The sequence below is a fragment of the Mauremys mutica genome, chromosome 3 (assembly GCF_020497125.1).
Source record: "Mauremys mutica isolate MM-2020 ecotype Southern chromosome 3, ASM2049712v1, whole genome shotgun sequence".
In the NCBI taxonomy this organism is placed as follows: Eukaryota; Metazoa; Chordata; order Testudines; family Geoemydidae; genus Mauremys; species Mauremys mutica.
Window position 1 is genome coordinate 204,152,342 of NC_059074.1, and position 22,988 is coordinate 204,175,329.

The window sequence follows — 22,988 nt, forward strand, 5'->3', positions numbered from 1 at the left end:
GTCCCTATAAAATCGGGACATCTGGGCACCCTCCCCCCACGTCCGGCCTCCACCCCCAGCGCCTCTCCCTCCTCAGTCCCTGCCGCCTCTGCCTCACCTGGGGGCACCTAGTCGCCCTCCCCCCGCGTCCGCCCGCCCGCGGCCCTGCCATTGGCAGGTGGGCACGTGAGCCCACCTGGCAGCGCCCTCTCTGATTGGCAGCCCGCCGGCCCCTCCTTCCTATATAAGGGCCCCGCCCCCCCGGGGTGGTGGAAATCAGAGCGCGGCGCAGAGCAGGCAGCGTTCGAGCGCAGCCAGTAGGGCTCCCTCATAGCAACCGTTTCCTCCAGGCACGGCGGCGTGACGTCGGCAGCGCTTCCGCCCGGCTCGCGCCTCTCTCTCGCTCCTTCCTGTTCCCGCGCCTCGCCCAGCAGCAGCACCGAGTGAGGCAGCCGCTCCCCGGACTCCGAGCCCCGCCGAGACCATGGTGAGAACCCGGGCAGCGCCCGCCGGGGAACGCGGGCTGTGCACTGGCTACCCACCGGCCCCCTGAGCGACGGCACCGTCCGCCGTATCCCGGCCCCTTCCATCGCTTCTTCCAACCCCCCCGCCCCCGCCCCCGCCCCCGCCGCTCGCCGATGGTACCGCCCGCCACGGAGCCCGGAGCAATGGAGCCTTCCGCTCCCTGGCCTGGCGACCCCCTCCTCGGCCTATGGTACCTCCCTCCCCCCCCTTTATACGCGCTGGCGCCGGCGCGTCCATCGCGGCCGGGGGGGGGGGTGGCGCAGCGTCATCTCCTTGCCGCTCCGCGTGGCTCCTCAGGCTTCCATCCTCCCCTCATCGTAGGGCGTGTCCCCGCCGAGGCGCTGCGGATGGGCCCTTCCGTTCCCGCCCGGCCGTGAGGGGCGGGGAGCTGGCGGGCGCCCCCGGGGGTGAGGCGGAGCGGCGGCCTGGCTCAGCCCGGCGCCAACGCCCCCCCCGCCCGTTGGTTGCGGCTGGGTGCGCGCGGGGTGGGGGGCAGAGAGGGCGGCGGCCTGGAAGAGGAGGGGGGCGGGGGTGCTGGGGGAAGAGGGAGCCGGGGGTGTCACTGCCCCCCCTCCCCCGCGCGCGCCTCTCCCGGGCCAGCGCGCTGGCTCCCCTGTGCGGACGGGACCTGCCCGGCAGCACGTGGGGGCGCGGCCGGAGCCGCTCCCGGGGCGGAGGGGGGGTGTTGCTGGCGGGCCGCGCTGGCTGCCCGCGCTCCCTCCCTCCCTCCCGGGGCAGGCTCGCTTGTGCCACGGGATCCCTGGGTCGGTCTCTGTGCCCGGGCTGACATCTGGCGGGTGAGGCCTTGGCACGGGTCGCTTGCGCGTTGACAGCTGGGACTTCTCCAGTCCCTCTCGGACAGTGGCTGACTTGGGAGGAATCCAGTGGCTTATTTGCGTTCAGCCATCTACTCCTGTACATGGGGAAACTTGACTTCAGGATTTGGTTTCCCCGGAGTAACGTTCATTGCCCAATGTTAAGCTTATACAACTTAATTTTGAAGGTCTTAATTCTGTAGGCAAAAATCTGATAATTCCCCTTTGCCCATATAATGCCCTACTTGTCAGGTAAAAAAAAACCTTTGCTCCCCATGTAATTAGCTGTGCGGAATTTAACGAGGAATTAGCCTTTAAAAAGTTTTTAGGCTGTGACTTGCCTAACGCTGGTAGACTCATACTGAAAAGGCTAGTTGGAGACATTACATGTTGGGATGATAGCTTGTACTGAGGCCTTGATTTGCCGCTTCAGCTGAATATAGGTTGTTCAATTTACAGTTCGCTATGAAACTTTTTTAAAGAAAACTAGCATCTAGCTATGAAAGGACTTCTTCAGAGGTCATCCAAAAGAATGCTTGCCTGTGTTTAACCAGGCAGTCTCTAGTCTGTAACTTATTAAACCTATTTAAAGAGCATTCTTCCTCAAAGCTGTTTCTGTTCTCATTTGATATTATAGTGAAGTTAGAAAGCTGTATGCATGTTGTGTTGTCATAGAAATGACTGTCTCAAAACCAGAACTGACTCACCAGAGAATGTTTTCTCCTAGCTCTAGCTGACTGCTAACACTTCTCTCTATTAATTACTACTGTATTCCTGTGTGTTCCAGTATACTGGGTGGGGTGATCAAGCCTCTTTGATTCTAATTAATCAGTTTTGTTGTCTGAAATCAACTTTTAATAGCCAATAGAAGGATGAGAGGTAAATCAACTTTACTACAGTAAACTCTCAAGCATAACCTCTTTAATGCTGCCACACCATTGAAACTTCAAAGCTGTTAACTGATATACCTACTAGGCAAAGATTGTATTGCCATACTTTGGTCTGTGTAGTGCAGCTTTACAGTGAAGTGCTGAAAAATAAAAATTGAAGTAAATATAGAAATGTGCTGCTTCTCTCCCTGTCCTTAATCGGTTACAGAAGTAACTTTCATAAATCACAAAGGGTTTTCTGTGAGTGGGACAGAAGGGAGTTGGCATTTGGGCTTAGTTCAGTTTCTGTTAGCTTTGCTGTTCACCTTTATGGCTTTGTCTGCAGTAGAGCTTGAGGTGCTACCAGGCCACAAACTAATGAGGTTTACAATTACCTTGTTAGCTACTCTGATAAATGCTACCTTAGCCTAAGCCTAGGATAAACCACAAATACTTGTCCTGGAACAATATTTGAATTGTCTAGGTTAGTATTTACAAATGTTAGCTAATTTGAGTCTGTTCCTAATTTACTCATTTAAAACAGGGCTACAAAGCATATTACGTAGTTTTCCAAACACTTCCATCTATATAGCTAATAAAATACTCAACTACTTTAGCAGCAAAGAGTCCTGTGGCACCTTATAGACTAACAGACGTATTGGAGCAAATACATGCATCCGACGAAGTGGGTATTCACCCACAAAAGCTCATGCTCCAATACGTCTGTTAGTCTACAAGGTGCCACAGGACTCTTAGTCTGGATCTGTAAAAGCAGCAAACACGGCTACCCCTCTGATACTCCTTCGTGCACAGCCTGTTGGTGGAGTGTACGACTGTCCCTTCACTGCCTTCTCTAAAAACAGGTTAGAGGAAATCTTTGTCTAGAACAGCCCCTACAAGATAGGATCTTGCTAATGGGAGTACTGTTGGAAGGAACTAAAACTCCGACAGAGTTGCTTTTAGAAACTAATGAATTAAACTTTTCAGTCCATTTTAAGAATGTGTAGTTATCATTTGGACTAAACTTGATGTTAAACATTGAGGTTTCCTTAAAGGAGAACTTAAAAAGTGCAAATCTGTTGGCTCTTGTTCTTTGTGGAAAATGCTGAAACTGGCTTGTTCAATCAAGTCTATACCTGTACTACAGCATGGAAAATCCAGTTTAGAATTATTGTATTTGATGAAGATCTTGAAACTTATTGTCTGTGTACAAGCTTAATGTTTGCTTCTAACATAGCAATGTATGATTGAGAGTTGTTATAAAGTCCCAAAATCTTTCATGAGAAACTAGTTTTTGTGATGGTGGCCTTCATGTTGGAGCAAGGTCCAATTTAAAGAATCCTCCAACAAAAGACAAACATGCTTTAAGACTGTAGTGCTCATCTTATAGAGCACTGGGTTGTCCTGTGTGGATTACTGCACCCAATAAGATCCATGTTCTCTGCTCATAAACATTATATGCATTTGATTAATGACCTCTAGAAACTTTCTCACTCTTGAAAGAGCCTTCAGAGTACCTTGGTGTATTTTTTTGCAAAGGCATTGGCTAATATTTCTTAAAGCCTATAATCCCTATAACTAGGCTTGGAAAGATTAGACTTTTATTAGTAAATGTTTACCAACATTTATTTTGCCATACATAGAAATGGGCACAAATGCTTCCATTGATTGAGATCTACATATAGGCAAAGTGAGAAATGCTTCTCAAATTTGGCTTGATTTAGGAATATTTATTTTTTTATATGATGTGATTTTGTGTTAACATCAATAAAGCCTACTTTCTGAATCTCAACCAGGGTGACCAGATGTCCCGATTTTATAGAGACAGACCCACTTTTTGGGCCTTTTTGTTATAGGCTCCTCTTACCCTGCACCCCGGTCCTGATTTTTCACACTTGCTGTCTGGACACCCTAATCTCAACATCTGCCATGATTAATTCTGAGCCCAATGATTTCCCACAACTGTAATAAAAAAATTAAATTAACAATGGCTTTTAAATAAACATAATTCTGCCAAGATTACCTTATAGACTTTGTGGGCTACCCTGTGATGCACTGACATCACATGTGATAGGAAGCTCTTGACCAGCTGTGTTTTGGGACTAGGCATGGCACTCTGCATGTCCTCCCATACACTCCAGAGTATCACCATTCATTGACAAGCTCCCACAGGAAGCTGGGGCTTACTTGAGAGGCAACTGATAGCCAGAACTTTGCTCCAAGTAGCCCTGGATGTCTCTGATACAGCAGTCTTGTTTCTCTCTGAAGCTATCACCGTGAAAAGGGCATCCTGGTTACAATCCTTGGGGATTCAGAGAAATTCAAATAACTGAAAGGGGGAGACGTTTAAAGGACCATATGAGTTGTTTAAAGGCCCTTCAGATGAGTTGTTACATGCCTTAAAGGTTTCTAGGGTCACACCAAAATCCCTGGGTATCTATAAATCTGCTACCAAGACAATCTTTTTAGATACCAGGGACAATTCAGACAGAACTTCCTCCTCATGAGCAGCAGAGGCCTGCTGACTACTGTATCGTGAAGCCTAACTTCTGTAAAAGAGCCCTAAATCATTCTTCTACTAGCACCCTGCATCCTCTTTCAGAGAGCAGCATTGACACTCATGTACCAACCCTCCAACAGCATTCTTCTCTACAGCCCATTTTTGGGTGCCACAATTCTCATTTTTCTCTGGCATGGGCTGGGATTACTCCACACCAGTGGGTACTGGAGATATGCCATACAATCTCTGACCACCTTCAGGGACTAACCTGATGATCCAACTGATGAACTGAACCATCACTTCAGCTAGGAGTGATGGAGTAATGCCAGGAATTCACAAGGAAGGGTTTCTATTCCAGCTATTTCCTAATCTTCCTCTGCCTTTGTCTAGCTAGTAAGATCTCTTATTAGTAGACAAGGCTGAATGGAGTCTTGACTCTGGTTTGGAAAGAAACTAGGTTAATACAGAGTGACTTATTCGTTAGGCAAATCATGCCAGCCAGGCTAGGATATGATATACGGAAAAACTTTGTACTTTTTGCTGCTTTATGATTTGTAAATGGTCTCTCTCACTAGCAGTAAACGGCAGTTATCTTAAATGTGATATGCAAACAATCGTATCTTAAGTACCCTTTTGCAGAAATTTAGACTTCCTGCACTGTGTAGAACAGTTGTCTGAAGTACTGCTGCCCGAGGTCCTGTCTATACCACAACTTATAAGAGTTTATAACCAGTTACTTACGATACTGTGTACAGACTTGTCACTATTTAATCATGTTCTAACCTGTCAAGGGCCTGGCTTGATACAAGGTAGTCTTCCCCAAATCAGCTGATCATAGCCTCCATCAGCTTGTTTGTCCATTGCTTCTGCCTTCCAGCTTTCAGTGCAAAGGACATCCTAGGGGTGTTGCACAGCAGCATGTGGGAAATAAGTAAATCTAGCATCTTCCTAAAAGGAATGTTCACTTCCGCCACATGGTAACTGACTAAGGAAAATTTGACCAGCTCTCAGAAAGAGGTACTGTGACAAATCAACGGTTACTGGGTCTGATATAAATGCCACACAGCTACAGAAATGCAGTTGCGTTATCAGTATAGATGGGTCCCCAGTTTTGTGCAGCAGGAGAGGATGTCAAGTTCAATCAGAACATACTGTTGCTTGGAAGTAGGGAATTAAGCGCATTCTGTCTAGCAATCCTTTTATTAGACTGAAGAAGTACAAAGTTTTAGAGTCTCTACTCATGCCTTCTATATTTGGCTAGGCATGCTTGAGGAATGTAGCTTTCAAGCTGTGTACAACTGAACTTAAGAACTGAATCTTTTTTCCAATAAGCAAATGTTTTCACTCAGGTGGATATGGGTAGTTCACATTGCTTAGAACACATGCATGCAGTTGATGTAAGATTTTGCTTTATTTGGGAGCTACATTAAGACCCAGGTCTCAAGAACAACTGGTAAACCAGTTGAACTGGTTTACCATATGTAAACTTAACACTGGTATTATGGCTTTTGGTTCTATACTGCTGGCCTTGGGGGAAGAGAACCTACATGTTATCCATGCTGGTCTCCTCCTCATCTCTTCTCCCTTGCCGCCCCCTCCCTTCTCCCCCTCCCCCCCAAACATCTTTGTGCAAAACTCCCAAGTAGTTTAAAAGCTTTTTGTCTCCTCTGCAGTTGAGAAGGGGGAAAGATTAATTTAAGCTTTTTTTATTTTTGGCATAATCAAATACTAAAGGAAAATCCTAAGGTTCATAGCCCAGGGTTTTGTTGGGAAGCACTAGCTTCAATACAACTTGCAGGGCCTCTCTAACTTCAAAACTATACTAAAGGAATAACTAGTTTAGATTTTGTGCAAGGTTTTCGGGCACTTGTTGAACATAATTAAAGAAAGCAAAATGTGGTAAGTTGACATGGCTGTCGTGAACAACCTTTATCTGCATCCATCAAGATGGGGTGGGGGGGGACTGGAGGGGGACTCTTTAAAAGGAAAGGTCTCTTGCTTTTTTAGTACATAGTGGTAGTTAAGTAAGGCGTTCCTCTAGCACAAGACATCAGAGCATCAGCATGCAAGGTGTAGGAAAAGTGCTACACACTCAGAAAAGAGATGAGAAATGGGCTGTGTCACTGTCATGCATTCTTACTTGGCATCTAATGCATCTCTTGTATATTAGCAGACCTCGTGTGCCTGCAGTAGTCTAGACAGGTTTACAGTCTGGTGTTGCAAGAATTCACAAACATTCATGCCACAGCTCCCTTTAGGCTCACCTCTGGAACTCAGTATTCAGGTTGGCTTTGCACAAATGAACACTCAATTTTAAGAGTCTACTTTGAAAACTATGCATGGGCAGCCAAGCCTGGATTAACCAGTGTGTACATGGTGCACTTGTATAGGGCCCCTGTCTCTGGCAGGGCTCAGGAGCACCAGACCAAAAAAGGGATGGACAGCTGGTGGCTTGAAGGTCGCATCCAGCTTGTCAGATCCCTTTATTTGGTCCTCTACCCTGTGTGCTGGAAGGGAGGTATTCTTCCCCTTCTCTTCCTCTCCCCCACCCCTTTCCAATTTCAGCATGTTGGTCCTGCATCCTCCACCTCCACTCGTGTGACCGGCTCCTGGCCATAGAAGGCATGCTGCTGTGAGTGCTTCTATTGCTCTGGTAGCAGTCAATGCTGCCTAGCTGGCCAGCTGCTGCGGTGAGTGCTTTGTTGATCCAGTAGCAGCTGGCGCTGCCTTGCTGCTGTGAGAGCTGTTTGCTCTGACGCTTTCCTGCATTTTTCTCTCATCTCATGACACACCACTCCCAACCTGCAATTTGGGAACTATTGCACTATTTAATAGCAGCCCATGAGACATGCTTCCCTCCATGCTTTCCATTATATAACATCCCTGTTGAAAGGAATAGATTCACAATACTAATTTCCAAACTAATGTAGAACTTTATCCTTTTTAAAGAACTCTGTACTCTTCCTGTGTCTCCTATTTCTTGCATTTTTACCACCTGGCCCCCTCTCTCCTAGGTTCTTCCACCCTTGTAATGAGATGGTTTCTTTCCTTTCTTCCTCCTAGTAGGGTTGCTAGTAAGGTGGGGAGGGGGTTTCAAATGCCTTAACAGGCTTGAGGGCTCTTGCAGTAGGCACCTGTGGAAGCAGATCAGGGTGGATTCATGCATCTGTTCTTTGTTCTGGGAATCAGAGTCAAAATTTGTCTTTGTCTATATGCTAAATCAGAATATATTCCAGTGGTGACCTGGCCTTGCCTCACACAAGTACCAGCAGCTTCACATTTTAAATAAGCAGCCATAAGTCTAGATCTTGGCTAACAATTTTGATGCCCAAGGTGGAGTAGAATAGAGTTAGTTTTTTTCACTAGATCTGTGCTAGTCCTGCAGTGTTAACGGTAGTGTTGCTCCATTTCATTTGCCAAGTCAAGACAGCATAAATAGTGATATGTGCAATATGCACTCCTCTGACCTGAACACCAGTAGTGAGCAGCTATGGAAGATCAGTGTTCCAAATGCTGGGGAAATTTTTTCTCCTCCAAAGAATCCATTGTCCAGGAGACTGGGAAAACTCACTTAGCTACAAGATGTTTCAAGTAACTAAAAGATGTGCAGAGGTCTGATTGGTGCCAAGGAAGTAGTAATCCCCATTGCAGTAATCTGCATGTGCTTTCATAGAACTGTTGCTTCCTACTGCAACTAAAACTGGCTGTCTTCTATAAAGAACACTTACACTTACCCAGCCCTGTTGGCTGTGCAAAGTTTACATCCTCTGGGAGAGAGCCGTTCAACAGCAGTTGTTAAACAATCAACTTGAGTTCCCAAATTTAACCCTCTTAACCCTTTTTGAATCTTAAATAACTTGCCAGACATGTTGGATTTCTTTGCAAGGAAACAAGTAGTTTCCTGCCTCGATATGAATTACTGGCTCTACACAATAAACAAAAATCGTCTCTTGGCTGTATTGTTGAGACTCACAGCTCTACTGTAGCTTTTCTCTGGTCTTCTAAGGTTGTGTTTTTATCCACAGTAAGATCACTAGCAGGTCTGGGTTTAAGCAAGCAGGTCAGTGTGGGAGCTGGAGCCAAGGTTGAGGGTTCATAAGAGAAGACATATGGCTTTTGCCATTTCCATATGGAATGTAGGGAATGACGAGTACTGTCTAGTTCAAATTTCATAGGCCACAAGTTCTAAACATTGTAGCATCTTGCAACTTCAACTGGAAATGTAATGTTTACATGGTAGACTATCCTGAAACAGATTCTGTTGCCCACTTCTAGGTGGTTTATCTCTAAATGCTGCTCTCAGGATGGCACTTCAGATTTCACATGAAGAAATCCTAGCTACAGGGAATGAGCCAGATCAGGTGGTATCTACCAGCATGGCAGATGTCTGAACAAGGGAATTAACATGTATTCAGTGAGACTACAGTTCAGTAGCTGAGTGGCTTGAGTCAATTCATTTTCTTGCACCGGGAGGGGAATGACAAGGGGGGTTAAGTTAAATCCTTAAAGGCTGTTCATCTCACTGAAAAGCAGGGCTTCATTCCCTCTCCATTTTCCTATCGTGTAATGTCTTACTGCTAGCCTTGCAGATTCAACCTGGCATCTGAAAAGCAAGTTGTTTTCATACTTCAGTGCACTAATAAAGATTCTGCAGGCTTTATTACCTCTGAGGTCTTCAAATCATGCTCTGCGTGACAACCATGCAACTCTGCTTCATCAGTAGGCTTGCACAGGTGCATTCTAACCAATTAGAACTGTGCCACAACTTAGTGCAAAGCCACAGACATCATGGCTCTATTTCTTTCTTTGCAAGAATACCTCATTAAACAAGACTTAAAATACACAGATGTGAGTAAGAAGGTACCATGTTAGTCACATTAGAGTAACTACCTTAAATGGGTACCAAACTGAAATCCGTCTAAACTGGTACCAGTGACTTTAAACACTGCACCTCTGGAGTCTCTTAATGACTTCCATGGTACTACAATTGAACTATTATGTCTCTTAACAATATTTTTCTCTCCTCTTGCTATGAAAGACCCCTACAAACAAGTGACAATACTCTAGATAAACAGAGCTGTCAGATGCATACAAAAAACTTTTCTTTAACCTCAGTCCTAAACGTTAATCAACTGCTTTGTAAGCTAGCTGCACTTGATTGTTTGTGAGCACCTAAGTCAGTTACTAATGTGGTGTAATATTGCAGCCTATCAAGGGCACTTTAATAATCAAAGGGCGTTTGCATGTGCTGAACTCGGATGTGTGAACACGTAGTCTCTCAAATCATTGCAAGGATGAAGAGGTTTAACACTCAGATATGGCAGGCTCATTACATTGAAGCATGTATCATTTTGAACAGATTAGATTAGACTGAAGCATGTCTAGCAGTCATCTTCTACTGCTCTAGCCTAAATGATATCTCTGTGGGAATACCTCAGATGAGAAGTGTGCCCTGATGGACAAACTTAGAGCTGTCGGGGACACACATGCATCTACTGCACAGAGTATATGTATAACAGTACGTATAACCCCAGCCATCCTTCAGTTCTGAAGGAGCAGCAGGCTTTTATTCTATTCGTGTCTTTTACCTTAAATCTTGGTGTCTATATGTGGGAGGCTGAGTTTGTGGCATAGATGGGCCATATAAGAGGATTCTATTATGTAGTCAAAATTCCCTGTTGGATTATTTTAATTTAACTAAGCCAGCAGCAAACCAAAGAACTAGGAAACTTATCAACCAGTTTCCAGAGATATTCTAACCCTTTAATAAAAACATGACATTTTCTTTGAGTAACTTCAGTGCAGACTTGTCACTCACTCTAGTCAGATCTTGAGCCTAAAACCCAGCATTTTTCATAAACACGTTTTGCTCCAGTACACCACTTCTAAACCTGAACCACACAGACGTGTGACTATACAGGTAGAATCTGATAGCGCTGCTTTATTTTCCTGTAGACTAAAATGGCTAGTCAAAATAGTGGCAAGTTGAGACTTGTCAAATAGCTAAAGAATGCTGTCTCAAAATGACTGCCTCATAAATGCTACTTTTGGTGTTTCCAAATGATCAGATATAAGCATTCACTTCAAGATTGTCCGTTAAACAGATCTGGAGCTACAAGTTCCTGTCCCTCAGTATAAAGCCTTCAGTGCAAGCAGGATCTTCCTTCTCCATCAGTCACTTTTCAAAAATGTAGTTTATGTGCATTAGGAACTATGATTTTAAAAGTTAACTATAGCCAGAATGGGAGACTTAGTTTATACCCTGTCTTTCCTATATAAACTTCTGGTGTTAACTACTTCAGGCTTTCTGTATCTGCCACTCAAGCCTTTGGTACTCTAGGAAGTATTGCTTGTCTTCTAGTCTCATCAGCCAAATGCATTATGGTGAGGTTATGCAGGAGTTATACTAAGTGCATAGTCCAGGACTGAAATTGACTTAAAGCATTTTCTGTCATAGGCATCAGGAGTACAAGTGGCTGATGAAGTATGCCGTATCTTTTATGACATGAAAGTTCGGAAGTGCTCCACGCCAGAGGAAATCAAGAAAAGGAAGAAGGCAGTTATCTTCTGTCTCAGTGAAGACAAAAAGTGCATTATTGTGGAAGAAGGCAAAGAAATCCTGGTGGGAGATATTGGCGTAACGGTTTCTGATCCTTTCAAGCAGTTTGTGCAGATGCTCCCTGAAAAGGATTGCCGTTACGCCTTGTATGATGCAAGCTTTGAAACAAAGGAATCAAAAAAAGAAGAGTTGATGTTTGTCCTGTGGTAAGCTGGAAACCTGGCTTATATGTGGGATGTGGTCTCTTGGCTTCCCCAATGTACATACCTATCTGCCATGCCTGGCATGTGCACAGAGTCTACATTAATGTGTAAGACACTGAAATGTGCAGACACACTCATCTGGTCCAACTGCATGCAATATATTGATGTGGGTGTCAAATGTTCCTAAACTTTTAGGGCTACTGCTTCAGTCACCTGAGTCTGTAGGTCTTAAGATTCTGATACATGTTGGATATTGAACATCATTGTCTTAATTACTTTCCCCTTGGTATATCCAACTAGGGCACCCGACCAGGCGCCTCTCAAGAGTAAGATGATCTATGCCAGCTCGAAGGATGCAATCAAAAAGAAATTTCAAGGTATGTAATACAGGCAATGCTTCCTGACTTGGCCCAATTAAATCTGACTTGCACCATAGAACTGCTGACACACAGGACTTAACAGTTGCTAATTGACGAGTGTGTGTTTAGAAATGCCAGTCAAAGATGACGACTTAGCAAGTGAAACTTCTTGAAACACGATTAAAACACAGCATAGCAAAAGTGTTCGAATGGCATGTGCAGTAGAACTGCATTTTGAAGAGTGAGGCAAGACCAACATGCCATGTTAGAGCAGATATTTCAGTGCGTGTGTTTTGGGGGGGGGAAATAAGTACGGACATTGTTCTGCTTAGTGTTCAATGGCATAACTTGGGAATGGGGGGGATAAATTTTTACTACTAAATTGGATCATCTTGGCAGCTGTCCATGTGGCTCAGGGTATTTCAATCCTGCATTCGGTGAGATACTGAACATTCTATAGCAAACCTTACGATATTGCTCTTTAAAGAGCAAAGGTAGCCGAGTAAGCAACCAAGATGCTATCCTGGGTTACTAAGGCATAGTCAGCAACCGTAATCACTAGTGGAACAGGACTGCATACCCCGATGTATGTTTGGTTGGTTGTATTGTGACCCCTTAATCTTCACCTTCACGCTTCCTAAATTTTTCCACTGATATGTAAACTCGCAAAAATAGTTTGGAGTGAACATGTATTGGCACCTAAGCCTAAACTTGCTCCAGGCTTACACAGTCTGCAGTGGCAGAACGGGACAAGAATGCAGCAGTGCTGAACAACCAGTTGGGGTTCACAGGTAGCCTGCACAGTCCAAAAAACGAATTGGCATTGGTCAGAGAGTGGTCCTGACTGTAGTGCATGAAGGAGTTAAAGCCGCCCTCCATAGGAAGGAGCAGATATTGCCATTTCCAGTGTATTTGTCATCTCCTCCCCAGATTAGCAAGGCCTTGCTAGTACAGAGGTGACTTAATCTTCTCTTCACTACTTCACTGAATTTGGTCTCTCTATTTTGAATTGGCTTTTTAGCCATTTATTAAAAGCTTGCTTTTGAGATTCCCCCAGTCCCTAATCCCTCTCTGAGCATGGCTTCCCTGCCAACTAGTCCATGGCTTTTCAACTGCACGCATCCAGGGTCCCATGCCACTTCAGTGGGGTTTTTGTAATGCTGAAACTCCCAGCTTCACTCCAGCAAAATCTGCAGCTGGGAAGACCAAAACATACACATGCAGTTTGTGTCCAAATGCCTTGTACTTAGTGATGTGCAAGCACTGACACTGAACTCCCACTGAAATTCAATGGCACTTGAGCACCTAAATCCCTTGGGTTCTTAAAATTCTAGATGGGACTGCCATGTGCTTGAATTCCTGTGAATTGTTGTATATGTAGCCAAGAGTGTTTGAGCAGGTAGTCCAAGTTTCTAATGAGAATTACTAGCATATGGGAGAACTTGTGAATCACTGAATTTTTTGCCTTTCTTCTAGGCATAAAGCACGAATGTCAAGCAAATGGGCCAGAGGACCTTAACCGAGCTTACATTGCCGATAAGCTAGGAGGCTCCCTAATCGTAGCCTTTGAAGGCTGTCCTGTGTAGATGCCATACAGTGCCACAACTCTACAAGCATTCCATGTTTTAATATATCAATTATGTAAAGCAACCATTCTAAACCAGGGTTTCACTAATGGTAGGGAAGCTGTCTGTCTTGTAGAATAAAGTAGACGTTGCAGACGTAGTTATGTACAAATGATCCTAAATAAATCAAGTCTAAGGATTTCTCTTGCCTGAGCAGTCTTATCACAAACAAGTTTAATATTGAACTCTGGCTTCAGTACTGCGTAGTGAAGGGGGGGAGTTGATCTAAATTGTAGCAAACATCACAATCTTAAATTTTCTCTGTAGCCATCAGCCAAGTCACACAGCCTTTTTTTTCTTCCTGGCTAGTGTCTTCGGACAAGATTAATACAACTTTATTAAATGTCATATGCTAAAAGGAATGCTGTCTGTCATCTTAACCCATCAGTGTACTGCTCAGAACTCCTTTTTTTATATTGAAACACATCAAGCTCTGGTGTACCCTAGCAAATAGCTAAAATCAAAGTACAAAAAGGCACACTTTGCTGGGGGAAATAATCCTAAACCATTTCTTGTAAACTCCTGGTCTTTTATTAGTGTGTCTGAAAGCTTCCTTGCGGTGCTTTCTCTAACTGCTTTAGAACAGTTGTGTTCACATAGTGCAAGCTGTATAGTGCTAAATCAAACTTGTACACAAATACTAACCAGTCAACTTAAGTGTCAATCAGAAGCTCTTATTTCAGTTGTGCCATAGGTGGTGGTAGGGTTCTGGAGGGACCATTTTAACTCCCCTGGGCAATGTTCTGAACCTCTGATCTGACTCAGACCAGTGGAATAGGGATGTAAACTACCCTGTGTTTCTCAAGCTTGGAACAAAGCCAGTGTAATGAAAATGGCTTTGAGCTAAACTGCTGTAGGGGCTTGTAGAGACTTCTCAACCCTGTTCCCGTAGAAATCTGTAGTCAGACTTCAAAGCATCTAACTTACAGCTGCCTTTCAATAGATGCAGAGACTGTTCCACCCAAATATACCATCAAGCTTCCAAGTTTTACCTCTAGCCAATCAGCTTCATAAAGGAAGGACTTTTAACCAGTCTCTCAGGCTCTGTCACTTGTGCAATTGTATAGGACGTATCTATAGCTTCTCATGCACTAACCTATGTTCTGGGCTGGCAGTCCTAACAATCTCCAGCAGAGAGTCTGTCTCCACCGGGTTAGTGGCAACACCTGGCATTAGATGTACCTTGTGAGATGTACAGCAGAGACTGCTCCAGGGCAGTACAAGCCAAAACCCTGCATGCCCCACACGTTTATGCACTTGGTATGAGTGATGAAGTGCACAGTGCTCCTCTCTAGCTGTACTCCTGCATGATGGTAGGGTCATCTTGGTCCTGGGGCAGCTGCACTGTTGATGCAGGTTTTTTCCCTGACTTACTGTACAGACACATCCAAACCAGGATTAGAGTGGGGAAGGGGCATTGGATGGAGCACAGACCACAACACTCAAGGCTAGGTGACTTGGTATCACTCTTCTTGTGCCTCCATTTCTGTACAAGTGAAGGGACTCTGAGTACCCAAGTTTCAACAGTACTATCAACTTTTAGTGTGCTCAGTGATCCTTGGAGCGCAAAGTTGTACTACTCTACCCAGACAAGCCCTGCTGCTATCTACAGCTACTGTAAGCATGGTGGTGTCCCTGCACTGTCAGTGATGCTCCTGGAGCAGGATGCCAGCCATGGTCCAGTATGTGAGCTGGCTTGTTAATGTTCCCTTGGGCTCTCATCCCAATACCATTGTTGCTGTGGGACTCGTGTAGCTGGAACTCCTGGCACCACTGTAGTTCCCTATTTCTAGATGCCCTGTGGCAGAGGACCTGCTCAGGAGGGAAAGCGAGTGCTCAGTTGAAGCAGGGAGTCTCCCCACCCCCCACAGACAGTGGCAGCTGCTGGCCTGCATATCTGCCTCTAGCAGCCACTAAAAGCAGCTGCTTCTGTCCTAAACATCGGGTGAACAGCAGGCACAATCTCTCAACATGAATATCTCTTCTTCTTTCAGTACCTTCCAGAGCCAGCCCCAGTTCCTTACCATCTAGAAATAGGAAGTGGCTGCTGTGTAACTTCCACTATTGTGCTATAAAGCTTGCATGAGGACCTAGTCAGCAGCCCAAAGTGGTCTCAGCTCTTGGCTATCAGATACTTTGTCAGCTCCTCAACTTGAATGCCAGAAACACCAAAGGAGAGTTTCTTATAAGTTGAAGCGCTTTCTGCTTTCCAGGTTCATGTGGCAGTGAATGGGGTCAGCAATGGGAGGGTTTGCCTTGTTTAACTGGGAAAATATTGGAACCTTCACTTTCATTATAGTGATGTTTAGGTAGTCAGTACACATCTGCTACTGACGAGACCTGTTTTTCTCCTTAAATGTAATAGATCGTTGCATGATGCATAAACACACTCCCTGCTCTGCATGGTCTCTGTTGCATTGCTGTTGAAACCTTCACACTTGCATTTTCTGATTAACTGGGCAGCTGCTCATGTGGTATCCACCCACTACCTTTTTTGTGATTGAAATCTATGAAGATCCATGAGGCATCAGAAATCCTTCTTTAAGTCAAGAAAAGGAAGTAGGCTGTGTTAAAAGTATCTCTTTGAGCATTTGTCCTGACTCACTCCTCCACAAACTGGAGTGAGTAATACCTGCTAGAAGTTTCTGCTTTCTCAGCTGGTTAAAGTCTGCTTTCAGATAAGTGCCGCTCCTAGTTCCTTACTCAGACTTTGCCTTAACAAATAAAGAGAGCTCACGGTTAAGGTGGAGCTACAATCCAGAAGAGATTGTCAAGCACTGGATCAAAATCTCTAAGGAAAATTCCTGCTCCGCTTAAGTCAAGGGGAGTGCAGTGGACCCAGGCTTCCATTCCCTATTTAACAGGATTCATTGCTAAATGGCAGAGTAAAGAAACCAATTGGAACGGCTTAGCCTGGCAGGCACATTGACTATCCTCTCATCATGAGTGCCCTTGTGAGCATAGAGATGAAACGCAGTCACGCTTGCTGGACCTGGGAGGATAATGCCCAGTCTTCCCAGTTCCAGCTGATGGGAGTGGCTAATGGCTGCCTTCCCCATCAGCCTTGATGCTGGTGAATAGGATACTGGTGTTTGGAGTAAAATGGTTCTTGGTACTGGCAATATTCCTTGGCAGGAGACACTGACCCTACTGCCCGAGGGTGGCCAAGGGTCATGCTACGCCAGGCTCTCCGCAGGCACTAACCACACCCTACCACTCCTAGGGTGAGTTACCGAACAAAACTTCTCTTCAACCTTCCGTACAAGGCCTCTGCTTGTATGACCGAGTGTGAAGGGGGAGAAGCTTAGTGTCAAAGAAAGGGATTTCATCACAGGCACCTTGGCAGGGAAGCCTGACCTAGGAGCCACAGGCAAGAGGAAAAGAGTCCCCTCTGTCTTGCACCAATCTGTCGGCATTGCTAGTGGGGTGGGAGTGGTAGGAATAATTCTCGGCTCGGAGAATATTCTCAGCTCTGTGGCATAGATTGCTGTGGATTTCTGCACGAAGGAGGTTAGGCGTACCATGGCTCTGTCCTCTAGATGGCAACACTGAGCAGAGACATTTTAAAAGCCCAACGGTTTGAATGTGGTCACTTCAATAGTCTGTCAAAGCTGCTGCGTACCTGCAGTTCCTGTGGCCTTGGATGGCGGTCGGGTCTGCAGCCTTCTGAAAAAAATAGAGGAGCCTAATTTTAGACTGTCCAGTTTGAAAAGTTTTGCCTAAGACACCTACCCCCTGTCCAAGAGTGTGTGTGTGTGTTGGGGGGGTGGAGATAGAAGGTGCCAGGTCTCCTGACTCCTAGAGTTGCACTATCCTCCCTCTACAGCCCATGCCACTGGTGGACTCTCTCCTCGCCCCACCCCCCGTCATGTGTCCCATCACCCTCGCTGCCCTTTTATGGTAAAATAAGCAGAGCTGCCATCACAGCACTGGGCTCTTCCTGGAAGTGGAGAGCCCTTGGCATACAGGTTATAGCATTCCCTAAGCAAATACAGTTGCTGGAGGAGCGGCCCTATCTTGGCAGGGAGAGGAGTGAAGAAACTGGGACCTGCCTGCCACTCCTTGGCACACAAGAGAAAGGGGAGTGTTCAGCCAGTGTGGCTGTGCAGTGCCTGCTGCAGCCTGGCAGATCTGTGCATGTGGCCAGGGGAAGTGTGACCCTCCTGCAGCCCTGCTCTGGGAGCAGCAGCTGGAGTGAAGCCAAGGGCCGAGTCAGCGGGGAGGGAGGGAGGCTCTCAGGGTTAACTCTGCCCCTGGATGGGAGGGGATGGAGGCTGGGGCTTTGCCTGAGTGTCACAGCCAGCGGGCACCAGCTGATGATGCAGATCTGTAGGGTAGCCCAGCAAAGCCTACACCTGGTTGAAACCAAGGTTAAACTGCTGGGGTGAGATGCCAGGCTGAGAGCAGTTTAGCCTGCGCCCTGTAGGCATTGGGACTGGTATAGCGATGGCACTGGCTGAAATCCAGCAAACCTCCCCTGTAGAGACGGGGGAAGTGACACGGGGCTAGGCCAGGCTGTTAGAGAGAGAGCATGTGCTAAAGGGGAATGAAGAGAAACCAGTGTGACACAGGGTGTTCTACAGCAGGGGGCTCAAGCACGGGGCCCACGCGGGGCTATTTCCTGTGGCCTGCCAAGCAGCTTGCACCCGCCCCCCCCTCAACCCCCGCGGGCCTACCTCCAGCCCAGGGGTGGGCAAACTACACCCGCAGGATTCCCCCGAGCCCCGTACCACTCCCTGAAGCAGCTGGAACCACGTCCCCGCTGCCACCCCAGAGTGCAAAGCCCTCCTGCATCCTGCCCCCCCAACTCCCTGCCCTGAGCTCCCCCCTGCCCTGAGCCCCCTACTGCACCCCATTCCCCTCTCCTGAGCCCCCTGCCTGCACCTCAGCCCCCCCCTGCCCTGAGCCCCCTACTGCACCCCATTCCCCTGTCCTGAGCCCCCTGCCTGCACCTCAACCCCCCCTGCCCTGAGCCCCCTACTGCACCCCATTCCCCTCTCCTGAGCCTCCGGCCTGCACCTCAACCCCCCTCTGCCCTGAGCCCCCTGCCTGCACCTCAGCCCCCCCTGCCCTGAGCCCCCTACTGCACCCCAGTCCCCTGTCCTGAGCCCCCTGCTGCACCCCATTCCCCTTTCCTGAGCCCCCTGCCTGCACCTCAACCCCCCCTGCCCTGAGCCCCCTACTGCACCCCATTCCCCTGTCCTGAGCCTGCTGCCTGCACCTCATCCCCCTGCCCTGAGCCCCCTGCCTGCACCTCAACCCCCTGCCCTGAGCCCCCTACTGCACCCCATTCCCCTGTCCTGAGCCCCCTGCCTGCACCTCAACCCCCCTGCCCTGAGCCCCCTACTGCACCCCCCACCCCATGCCCTGAGCCCCCTGCTGCACCCCATTCCCCTGTCCTGAGCCCCCTGCCTGCACCTCAAACCCCCCCTGCCCTGAGCCCCCTACTGCACCCCCCACCCCATGCCCTGAGCCCCCTACTGCACCCCATTCCCCTGCCCTGAGCCCCCTGCCTGCACCTCAACCCCCCCCTGCCCTGAGCCCCCTGCTGCACCCCATTCCCCTGCCCTGAGCCCCCTACTGCACCCCATTCCCCTGCCCTGAGCCCCCGTCCTGCACCACAAACCCCCCTGCCCTGAGCCCCTACTGCACCCCCCACCCATGCCCTGAGCCCCCTGCTGCACCCCATTCCCCTGTCCTGAGCCCCCTGCCTGCACCTCAACCCCCCCTGCCCTGAGCCCCCTACTGCACCCCCCACCCCATGCCCTGAGCCCCCTACTGCACCCCATTCCCCTGCCCTGAGCCCCCTGCCTGCACCTCAACCCCCCTGCCCTGAGCCCCCTGCTGCACCCCATTCCCCTGCCCTGAGCCCCCTGCCTGCACCTCAACCCCCTGCCCTGAGCCCCCTGCTGCACCCCATTCCCCTGTCCTGAGCCCCCTGCTGCACCTCAAACCCCCTGCCCTGAGCCCCCTGCTGCACCCCAAACCCCGCCCTGAGCCCCCTACTGCACCCCCCACCCCATGCCCTGAGCCCCCTGCTGCACCCCATTCCCCTGTCCTGAGCCCCCTGCCTGCACCTCAACCCCCCCTGCCCTGAGCCCCCTACTGCACCCCCCCCACCCATGCCCGGAGCCCCCCACTGCACCCCATTCCCCTGCCCTGATCCCCCTTGCTGCACCTCCACCGCCCCTGCCGTGAGCCCCTACTGCACCCCAGTCCCCTGCCCTGAGCCCCCTGCCTGCACCTCAACCCCCCCTGCCCTGAGCCCCCTGCTGCACCCCATTCCCCTGCCCTGAGCCCCCTGCCTGCACCTCAACCCCCTGCCCTGAGCCCCCTACTGCACCCCATTCCCCTGAGCCCCCTGCTGCACCCCATTCCCCTGCCCTGAGCCCCCTGCCTGCACCTCAACCCCCCTGCCCTGAGCCCCCTGCTGTACCCCATTCCCGTCCTGAGCCCCCTGCCTGCACCTCAACCCCCCCTGCCCTGAGCCCCCTACTGCACCCCATTCCCGTCCTGAGCCCCCTGCCTGCACCTCAGCCCCCCCCCTGCCCTGAGCCCCCTGCTGCACCTCAAACCGCCTGTCCTGAGCCCCCTGCTGCACCCCATTCCCCTGTCCTGAGCCCCCTTTTGCAACCCACACCCCTTCTGCACCCTCAATTCCCTGCCCTGAGCCCTCTGCCTGCATCCCACACCCCTTCTGCACCCTGAGCCCTTCCTTGCCTGCACCCCAACCCCCTGCCTGCACCTCAACTCCCTGCCCTGAACCCCCACCACATCCCTCATGCACCCTCTGGGGGGCAGCGACTTCAGGGAAGAGGTTGGAATGGGGGCTGGGAAGAGGCAGGAACTCATGGAAGGGGTGAGTGAGGGGCAGCGGGGTTGGGGGGAGGGTGTGTGAGAGAGAGAGAGAGAGAGAGTGTAATGCGGCCCGCAGGCCAATGAACTAGCTCCCATGTGGCCCGTGTGGGCATTTGAGTGTGAGCCCCCCCACCCCGTCCTACAGTAATAGAACTAGACGCGGGGCCAGGTGCTGCCAGCATGTCCGGCGGAGTGACAGCACTGTGCAGAGAGACAAGGAGGATGGTTGGGGTGCGGGGGGGAACAGCACAGGGGTGTTACCAGAGGTGCTGCCTGGACACCACCCAAGGCAAGCCGATGGGGTGATCTCCCCACACTACCGTCTACACGGGGGGAGCTGGCTCAGAGTGCTGACCCCTGCTGTCCAAAGGCTGAAATTACAGGTACGTGCACCAGGGGCCAGAACCCCCACCCTGCTGTTCCAGTCCAGCTGACACTAGGGGACTGGGGTGTTTTATTTGTTCACTTTCTGGAGTGGCTCAGCAGTGCTACTCCCTGGGAGGGCTGGCCTGACCCCATTACAATACTGTAGGGCTCTTCTGCCCTCCTGGGCTCAAGTTAAGATGCACTCAGCCACTCCACCCCACCCCTCTGCCATAGTTAGCTCCAGCCCTGCTTATCAGTGTCCAATATGGGTTCTGGGTTACAGCTGCACCCGTGTGTGAGCCACTCACAGGGGCCCAGGGGAGCATACCCTGGTCTTCAGCTAAAGGGGACCAAACTATTCTGTGTCCAGGAGCAGCTGACTGCAGGGTGTGGTTTGCAGACTCATACAGCTCTGCTACTGAATTATACACTGGGGAAGGGGGATCTAGGTCTCCCTTCACAGAGAGGCTGCTTGGTGTTAGAGGTCAGTGGATGAGACAGCTCCACCAGGGTATCCTACCTCTTCCGGCAAAGTGTGAGGCCGCCAAGCTGGTCAGCTACAGCGCTCAGCCCCTGCTCCACTGGGACGTGTTTAGCTGACTCTGGTGTTGGCTTTGCCTCCATCATCCAGTCCTACCCCCCTTCCCCCAAGAAAATGTGTAGCTGGTTCCCGGGGGCCACTGTGGCCATGGCATTAAAGACGAGCCTGTTACCACACAGCAATGTAGCAGTCCTGTATGTGAGCCTCACTTCCAATGCTAGTACCCCTTTAACAGTGCCACGGCCCTGTTGTGCAGCACAACCGGTGCTCATTGCTGTGGCCCCCCCGGGGCTCTGCTTGTTATTACCGCAGGCTGTTTTACATAATGCTCTTTACAAAATCATTGCCAAAAAAAGGGTGAAGTTATTGTGCTGTTGCCTAATGTGATGAGAGCCCGGCTTGTTGCTGCTTCTAAACAGCAAAGGACATGGACCGATGCCTCTTCTCAAGGGTTAGTGCGCTATCCACTTTCCTTGAGCGGCTTTTGATGAGATTTTCCCCAAAGTTTCTCTCCCTCACTAATCCCCTGACCCTGCCTTTTCCAGATGAACAGGCACCTGGGAACTCAGTGTCTGAGTAGTAGATATAAAGTCACTTAGGGCTGTGGCCAGTACTGAACAGGCCCCACTGCTGCCACTTCTGCGGCTGGAGAGAGGGTAAGAACGCCTGGCTGATGTCAGGCTCAGTGCTGAGCTGCTGCGGTGGTGAACATGGGATCACAACTGATACAGAACAGAAGGCTGTCTCGGCTTAGACACAGGGTTAGGTTTTACTAGGAGCAGGGTACGATGCAGACAATGCAGTACAGCAGCAAGAGACCTCTTCCCCCTCTCCCCCCTAAAAATAAAAATGCATCAAAGGGAGGCCTGGGGCATGCAGAAATAGAACTGATGCCCTGCTTGCTGTATTCAGCTGGAGCAGGCTGCACTGCCCCAGGAAGCACCAGCTCCCCCCTGCCTGGTTCAGGGTAATTAACACTGATTTCAAAGTGGTGCAAGTACCACCTTTAACTACTCTTCTCTTCTTCCTCCACGTCCGGGCTGCAGCTGCTCAGCACAGTGCCGAACGGGTGGAGTTCTGATTGCTTCTGGCACTCTGCACAGACAGCCGTGAGTGTGAGCCAGGTGCCAGGGGATCTGGGTCCTTTTCCAGCCTCTACCATGAACTGCTTATGTGACCTGGAGCAAGTCTCTTCCCCGCTGTATGTGCCTATATTCCCCTCTAGACACTTTGTTACGCTCTTGGAGCGCTACAGGAAGCAAAGTCGTATTATTAATACAGAGCTATAAAGGGAGCATGAGTTCAGTGACCCTAGTGACTTCCTTCCACGCTCATACCGGCGCTATTTAAACTCAGCCCAGCCCCCGAGCTTCTGGATCAGTCCTAGGAGTTTTGATGTTGAGCTGGGTGATTTTAAAGACTCTTGTTCCTTCCATTAGGTCTTTGGAAAAGAGAGTCAGCTCGTTCCAGCCACACCGCTTTGCTGGGGCAGTTCAGCCTCAGCCCAGGAGAACAGGCAATGACATAGCCTCTCTCTCTAAGAATAGGCAGTTGCTGTACTGTGTCAATGAAGGGAGAGTTGCTTTGGCAGAAAACAGTCCTACAGAATACACGCCAGGTAAATCAACCTAAGATACGCCGACTTCAGCTACACTATTCGCTGGTGGCGTAGCTGAAGTCAGCGTACCTTAGGTCGACACCCCCCCAGTGTAGACCTAGCCTCAGGGAGGTAGGAGGAGCTCTGCTGGCATCCCAACATATACTGCATCTCCACGAGGGGGCTCTGTCA

At 49.2% G+C, this 22,988-nt stretch overlaps 1 protein-coding gene across 1 annotated transcript; it reads left to right on the plus strand.

The window, feature by feature from the left end:
• The first annotated feature begins 255 nt into the window (after positions 1-255).
• On the plus strand, positions 256-13,573 carry DSTN (destrin, actin depolymerizing factor). Its single transcript, XM_045011197.1, has 4 exons — positions 256-466; positions 11,146-11,453; positions 11,751-11,827; positions 13,286-13,573. Exons 1-4 carry the CDS (start codon positions 464-466, stop codon positions 13,393-13,395), a joined length of 498 nt encoding a protein of 165 aa, XP_044867132.1. The 5' UTR covers positions 256-463; the 3' UTR covers positions 13,396-13,573.
• The last annotated feature ends 9,415 nt before the right edge of the window (positions 13,574-22,988 follow it).

What these genes read in the sequence shown, in the direction of transcription:
- DSTN (XM_045011197.1), top strand. An exon ending in GAGTTGATGTTTGTCCTGTG is followed by an intron (nt 11,454 to 11,750) that starts GTAAGCTGGAAA and finishes ATATCCAACTAG; the next exon opens with GGCACCCGACCAGGCGCCTC. An exon ending in AATCAAAAAGAAATTTCAAG is followed by an intron (nt 11,828 to 13,285) that starts GTATGTAATACA and finishes CCTTTCTTCTAG; the next exon opens with GCATAAAGCACGAATGTCAA.